The sequence below is a fragment of the Musca domestica genome, unplaced genomic scaffold, assembly GCF_030504385.1.
Source record: "Musca domestica strain aabys unplaced genomic scaffold, Musca_domestica.polishedcontigs.V.1.1 36, whole genome shotgun sequence".
In the NCBI taxonomy this organism is placed as follows: Eukaryota; Metazoa; Arthropoda; class Insecta; order Diptera; family Muscidae; genus Musca; species Musca domestica.
The window spans coordinates 3,258,711-3,266,068 of NW_026712318.1; the positions used below are offsets into that span (position 1 = coordinate 3,258,711).

General features: G+C 35.6%; 1 protein-coding gene across 2 annotated transcripts; it reads left to right on the forward strand.

The window, feature by feature from the left end:
- Positions 1-1,089: 1,089 nt before the first annotated feature.
- Positions 1,090-4,341, forward strand: LOC131803982 (uncharacterized). Of its 2 annotated transcripts, none has more exons than XM_059126048.1 (5): positions 1,090-1,461; positions 3,477-3,562; positions 3,633-3,865; positions 3,945-4,098; positions 4,170-4,341. In XM_059126048.1, exons 2-5 carry the CDS (start codon positions 3,481-3,483, stop codon positions 4,283-4,285), a joined length of 585 nt encoding a protein of 194 aa, XP_058982031.1. In that variant the 5' UTR covers positions 1,090-1,461; positions 3,477-3,480; the 3' UTR covers positions 4,286-4,341. The 2 variants fall into 2 exon arrangements, with proteins under 2 accessions (XP_058982031.1, XP_058982032.1); XM_059126049.1 differs by having other exon boundaries at positions 1,090-1,401.
- Positions 4,342-7,358: the final 3,017 nt, after the last annotated feature.

Genomic DNA, 7,358 nt, shown 5'->3' on the forward strand with positions numbered 1-7,358 from the left:
CGTTTATACAGATGAGTTTGAAGCTCAAACTTGTCTATGCAAATGAGTTTGAAGCTCAAACTCGTTTATACAGATGAGATTGAAGCTCAAACTCGTCTATACAAATAAGTTTGAGGCTTAAACTCTTTTATACAGATGAGTTTGACGCTCAAACTCTTTTATACAGATGAGTTTGACGCTCAAACTCGCCTATACAGATAAGTTTGACGCTCAAACACGCCTATACAGATGAGTTTGACGCTCAAACTCGCCTATACAGATGAGTTTGACGCTCACACTCGCCTATGCAAATGAGTTTGCCGTTCAAACTAGTCTATGCAAATGAGTTTGCCGTTCAAACTAGTCTATACAGATGAGTTTGAAGCTCAAACTAGTCTATACAGATGAGTTTGAAGCTCAAAATCTTCTATACAGATGAGTTTGAAGGTCAAACTCGTCTATACAGATGAGTTTGAAGGCCAAACTTGTCTATACAGATGAGCTTGAAGCTCAAACTTGTCTATGCAGATGAGTTTGAAGCTCAAACTCGTCTATACAGATGAATTTGAAGCTCAAATTTGAATTTGACGTTCAAACTCATCTGTATAGACGAGTTTGAGCGTCTGCACAGAGGAGTTTGAGACTCAAACTCTTCCATACAGATGAGTTTGAGGTTTAAACTCTTCTATACAGATGAATTTGAGGCTCAAATTGTTCCATACAGATGATTTCTTCTTCTATATAGACATATGTTTGAGGGTACAACCGATTTCGAGGCTCTATAATATAGAATTAAAACTAAAATTTAAATTTTAAAATTTTTTATACCAATCAATTTGGTACTGAAGTCTTTCAACAAAGACCAATTCGATCAAAACTCTGAAAAATGATTAGACCTCATTCATGTTCCATGCTAATGTGTACACACAACTGCGTTTGCAATAACTTTTTATGCGATTCTATGAAACAATTCTAAAGTTATTGAATGGAATGTGAATATAATTTCGAATCGTTTGGCCAAAGAAATGTACTGAACTGAAATGCATTTGTATTCGAATGTACATACAAATATGGTGTAAAAGCTATGCAAACATTCGACAAACTGCCCAGTAAAAAATATTTGGAGTAATCCTCAACCGAGCAATAGAGGAGTAATGATTTCTTCATCCATTTGGAGTAATAAGCGAGCAATGTATGAATTTTGTTTTGCCAAAAAATTCCACGAAGTTGGAAAAAAATTGATGTCTCGCCTTATGCTCCAAATGGATCAATAAGGGATGCATCAAAGCATTTTTGGCATGTTTTTTTTTGTTTGATGTAACTGTTGTTTAACTGTTGCTTTCGTCATGTTCGATTATTTCTTTATGGTTGTCCGTCCATTTGCTCAGTTTTCTTGTGTCCGTCTGAAGTGAAACACGTGTTGTAAGTGTAAATAAAGTGTAATTAAAAAAATTAAAAAAGTGTAATTAAAAAAATCAATTGGTAAAATAATGTGTGATAATTTTGTTTCTAAACGTCATCTTAGACGGCTTGTAAAAAAAGAAATTGAAAATTTCTCAAATTGTACTCGGCAGACTCTTACTGATCAGGAACTTTCGGCACCTATAGAAATTAATCAGTCATCAAATGAGGGTAGCCAATCGGAAAACTTTAATATTCATGACGAAATGAATCCAAATGATACGAGTTTCAGCAGTGAAAAAAAAGATTGTATTGATCGGAAGCTTGCTTCGTGGGTAATAAATAATCGCGTTTCCAACGAATGCTGTAATTCGCTTCTTAGCATTTTAAAAAGTGAAGGTATTAATGTTGCACTATGCAAGGAAACATTGTTGAAAGCGTTATATGCAGAAAACTCTTATTGCCCTAATGAGAGCCCGTCAATATCACAAATGCCACCAGGTGAATATTTTCATTTTGGATTAGAAAAAGCGCTGATGATGCATGGCCAATACTTGCTGTTGAATGCAAAGTCCGAATTACTTCTTGATGTATTTGTGGATGGAATGCCGCTTTATAAAAGCTCATCAACGTCATTATGGCCAATCTTATGTTCTTTCTCAGAGTTCAAAAACTCACAACCATTTTTAATTGCTACTTATATTGGTAAATCAAAACCTCCGGATGTAAAGGATTTCTTAAAAAGATTTGTGGAGGAATACATCTATTTGAAAAATGAAGGTTTTAAAATTGGTGATAAATACTTTACACCCAAAATTAGACTTTTTGTTTGTGACACACCTGCAAGGGCTTTTTTAACCGGTACAGTGGGACACACTTCTGCGCAAGGATGTTCGAAATGTGAGCAAGAAGCTTCATATAAAAATAAGAGACTAAATTATGCTATAGTACCCGGAAATGCCAGGACTGATGAAGCTTTCCTAGCACGAAAAAGTCAAGCATATCACATACAGCAATTTCGTAGCGAAACTCACCCTTTGGAATTATGCAACATTAAGATGGTCACACAATTTCCGCTTGACACTATGCATTTGATTGACCTTGGAGTGTTTAAAAAGATGTTGCGTTTAATTTTACAAAACAAGCATACAAAATCAAAGTTAAATGTAGCGGAAATAAATGAATTAAATCGCAAAATATTGTATATTGCGAAGTATACCCCAAAGGAGTTTGCTCGAAAAGGTAGACTATTTGACGAGGTATGCAGGTGGAAGGCAAAGGAATTCCGGCAAGTTGTGCTTTACACGGGAATAATTATTTTTAAAAACATATTGCATGAGGATTTATATACACACTTTTTACTATTACATACAGCATATCGGATGGTTTCGTGTCCTTCAAATTGTCATAAGAATTTGCAATGCGTTCAACAACTAATGGAAGCTTTTGTTGCCGATTTTGCCTTGATATATGGAAGTGATAAGATCAGTTATAACGTGCACAATTTACTACATTTGGCGAAATGCGTGGAAAACTTTGGAAATGTAGAAAATTTTTCATCATATAAATATGAGAACTTTTTGCAAACCTTAAAAAAAGATTGTCGGAAACCATCATACATTAGCCAACAGCTAAATAATCGATGCATGGAGCGGCATTTGCTTTTGAAAACAAATGATCCTAAATTCTTACCACTTGGGCAAAAACACAGAAACAACTTGTTTATGAGATACAAGTTCGACACATATTTCTTATCCGGAAAATCTCCTGACAATTTTTGCTTCACTATGAGTATGGTTCCAATTAAAGTATATGGTTTCTTGGTAGATAGCGGCGAAGAATACGTAGTCGGTAACGCATTTACAGATGCAGTAAGCTTGTTTCAGTACCCAGTGGACTCTAAAAAGTGTTTAGGAATTTGTAAGGCGAAAACACTAAATATCCACCGAGAGAAAATTAACATGCGTGACATATATTGCAAGATATTTTGCGTACCTGATGGGGAATATTTTGTATTTATTCCTATTCTACACCACTGTCAAATTTAGTAAATACTAATATTTAAACTATATTTCAAACTATTTTTCTACCTTAAGAACCATGAATTTTAATGCGAACATATTCCAAACTCAATCAGTTTTTACGGATGAAACTGTACAAAGCACACCGAATAATGTCGCAGGTAATGTTAACTCATAGCTCTTTTTATATTTTTTATCATAGTAATTATTTGATTTTATGTTCATTTCTAGAAACAAACAATGAAACAAAAAACACCAATAAAAAATTGGAAAACAAAATTGATCTCCTTCAAACTGAAGTCGAAGCTTTAAAGAAAATTATGTGTAAACAGACAATTTTGTTAGAACAGGTCGTTAAACACATACGCCCAACTAGCAAGGATCTCAAAATTTTTCCAATAAATTCACTAGAGGAATTAAATTCGGCAGAACAATTAGTTAATAACGAGCCTGAATCAGAAGTGGTAAGCCAGAGTTTTTAATGCATAATTTAAGTGAATTTGGTACTAAAAGCTAATTATATTTATCTTTAATTATTTTCAGATATCATATATGAAACTAAAATTTGGCAAAGACAAAATAGAAAAGGCGTTACATGCAATGATTGGTGACAATATTTTGCTTCGGGTAAATTGGGATGGAGCTAAAAATAAGACAGCCATAAACAAATATCGGTTGTTTAACTTTTTTTATTTCGGTAATAGCTTGATTTTATAACGTGTTTTAAATAATATGTACATGATGTTTATTTTTCCTTTATTTTTGCAGAATCACTCAGAGACACCTACGAAACTTATCCTGAATTTGAAAAATCTTTTAAGTTGGCCTTTCGCAAATGTAAGGCAACATTTTACCGGCAAACCTACAGCCTAAAATCTAAATAAATAAAGTATTTAATATGTTTTTTTAATTATAAGAAATTATAGTACAAAAATGAATTATTTGTTTTTTTTTCGTTAAAAATAAATGATAAAATATATATTCTTTATTTTACTCTTTTCTTTTACTTCTTTACTTTCTTTTACTCTTTCAGGAGATAACAAAGATTACTCCCTTGATTCTCCTTTCCGAGATCAAAAGGAGTACTCCCTATATGCTTTTTCAGGAGATAACAAAGATTACTCCCTTTGTCCTCCTTTCCGATATGAAAACGAGTACTCCGTCTATGCTCTTTCAGGAGATAACAAAGATTACTCCCTTTGTCCTCCTTTCCGAGATGAAAACGAGTACTCCGTCTGTCATCCAATGGGAGCTCAAAAGGAGTGCTCGCCTCCTAGGACATGCAATGTTAAAAAAGAGTATAAAATGCAAGAGAGTCGGAGATTTAAGGAGTACTCCATTGCTCGAAAAGGAGCGTCCTACGATTAATCGTTGGATGATCCAATTTTTTACTGGGTGTTGTACTTCGAGTCGACTATTCGAAGTGAGTGTGTGTGGAAGTAGGTATGTGTGAACGGGTAAGTGCTTGTGGCGAGTTATTGCTTGGGAAGAGAAAGTTAAATTCCAGTGTCTGCAACAGTTGCTGGATGGCTGGCGCGACTATTGCTGCTGCTGCTTTTTGTGTCGTCGTCGTTGTTGTTGCTGATGGTATTTGTTGCTGTTGTTATTGTTGTTGTACATTGGAATTTTCTTAAATAAATACAAGAAACAAAAAAAAAGAGTATACATCAATATTTGAATGGAGTCGAGACGTTGTAGGCCGATCACATTGTTTTTTCTTCTTCTTCTTCCTCGTTTATTGTTGTTGATGAGGTTGTTGCTTTGCGGGCAACAATGTTTCTGTTTGGTTGTTATTGTAATGCCGACCTAAAATAGCAACTTCTGAATTCCTTCAACTTTTTTTGTCACTCTTTTGGTTTTTTTTTTCAAAGTTTTATGTTCCTTCAATTCGATGTTAGTTTTGAGAAAATTTTACGACTTTTTGCAATTTTTGCTTTTTATTATCTGTCGGTTAAACAAAGCAAAAGTCACTCAATGCGCATTCCATTTATTTTCTAAAACTTAATTAAAATATATCTATTTAATATCAAATTTTAAATATTACAAATGATTTACATTGGGCGCCACTGTTATACAGTAATGAACTATCGGAATATAACCCCAACGAATAGTCATCTATTTTCAATTATGTAATTTTAAGGAATTTAGTAATACCCTTGCCCTGATTGTGGGTACCGAAATAATCATGGTAGACCCTTCGAAGTATATATTCTTGATCAGGGTGAAATTCTAAGTTGAAATCACGCTATAGTCCCCACGACTTGACGTGGGTATCTGAAATTTTGTCTTTGTCTGTAGGCAGGTCAAGTTCGAAGAAGACCTATATCGATCCACGGTATCAGGTAGGCCCCATACAGGGTGAGATGAAAAAATGACAGACTGCTGTCATTTCTAAGCCACTCTCCGACAGCTGTTAAAATTATTCCAGTGACAGCTCATTACATTATCTACAAGAGTACAAAAGGATTTTGGTGAGAATTTTCCAGAAAAAAGTTATTCGTGATGGAATTCGTGATAGTGCGATTTCTTTATATTTGGCTGGAAAACCACAAGTGGCTATCGTCAGAGCACTCCAGCATTTAAATGTGAATAAATCTTTTGTGTCACGTACCATCGCTCGTTATCGTGATTCTGGTACCCCGACGTCAAGAAAGTGAACGGAAGAAAACAGCAACATCAGCAGAAATAGTTCAAAAAAAGTAGAGAAGCGACTTGATCGAAACGCAGTGGCCAAAAAATATTAATCGCAATATTAATTACCGCCAATATTGAAAAAGGAGCTCGGGGTAATGTCATTGAAATTCCACAAAGTGCAAGAACTTACACCGCAAGCGAAAGAAAATAGACTCAAAAGAGCTAACGAGTTACTTCGCTTGGCCGAACTGACTGTCGAATTTGGTTTTTCCAAATTTTGGTTGGCAAAGAGGTCAGCTGAAGATGTGCACCTTCCATTGCCCACCAGAACACAAGCGCCGGCCATGGTGATGGTGTGGGCCGCCATAGCAGCCGATGGTCGCTCTCCGCTCGTATAAATCGACAGTGGCATCAGAATCAATACCGAATAGTATCGCGAAAATATTCTGGAGGGTGTATTAAAGCCTTGGGCACACAAACATTTTGGCAGCAGACCTTGGACATTCCAACAGGATTCAGCACGCGCCACCCAAGAATGGTTACAAAATGAAGGTCCTCGCTTCATTTCCAGCACACAATGGCCACCAAAATCTCCGGATACCAATCCGTTGGACTATTGTGTCTGGAGTATTTTGGAAAGGAAGGTTGGCACTAAAAAATACCAAAGTGTCGATCACCTTAAGCAAGTGCTTCGCCGGGAATGGGCCAAAATACCGCAGAGCAAGATTCGGGCAGCGTGTTTCATTGGCTGTTTGAAGGCCATAATTCGTGCCAACCAATTCGAACAACCTACACTTATTCTAAAATTTGATGCTATTTTCGATTTTTTTGCTTTCATTCGGCAAAATTTAAAAAAAGTAAATATTATGGCGTTTGACTTTGTTGTAGTTTTTTATCTCACCCTGATCAAGGCAAAATTCTAAGTCGACACGATAGGAAGTTGAGATTTTGCTCAGAGGTATCTTTGTCTGCACGCAAGTCAGACTTGAAAAAAACTATACCAATCCACGATATCAGTAGCCCCCCACATAGCAGTACCTCCCGCTATTCGGGCTTTTGGGGATTTTAGCCACATTTTTAAATGGATTTTTTTGAAATTTGCCATTTCGAATGGAAAATTGGTTCTCTCTCTTCCATGGACGAACTTCGCCTCCAAATGTTCATATAGCCCTCAAGTACCGGAAATTCCGGATATTCGATATTTAGACGATTTAAGCAACCTTTTCTTAAGGATTTGTTTTTAGTTCCCTATTTTTGGTTAGTAATGGTAATTTCCCCTGGTGACAAAATATTATTAATATAGCTTTATGTTCTCCTATAGCC

Coding starts and splice junctions, on each gene's coding strand:
- LOC131803982 (XM_059126048.1), top strand. CDS start 3,481: ATGAATTTTAATGCGAACATATTCCAAACTCAATCAGTTTTTACGGAT. Junction 3,866..3,944: donor ACGAGCCTGAATCAGAAGTG/GTAAGCCAGAGT, acceptor AATTATTTTCAG/ATATCATATATGAAACTAAA. Junction 4,099..4,169: donor GTTTAACTTTTTTTATTTCG/GTAATAGCTTGA, acceptor TTATTTTTGCAG/AATCACTCAGAGACACCTAC.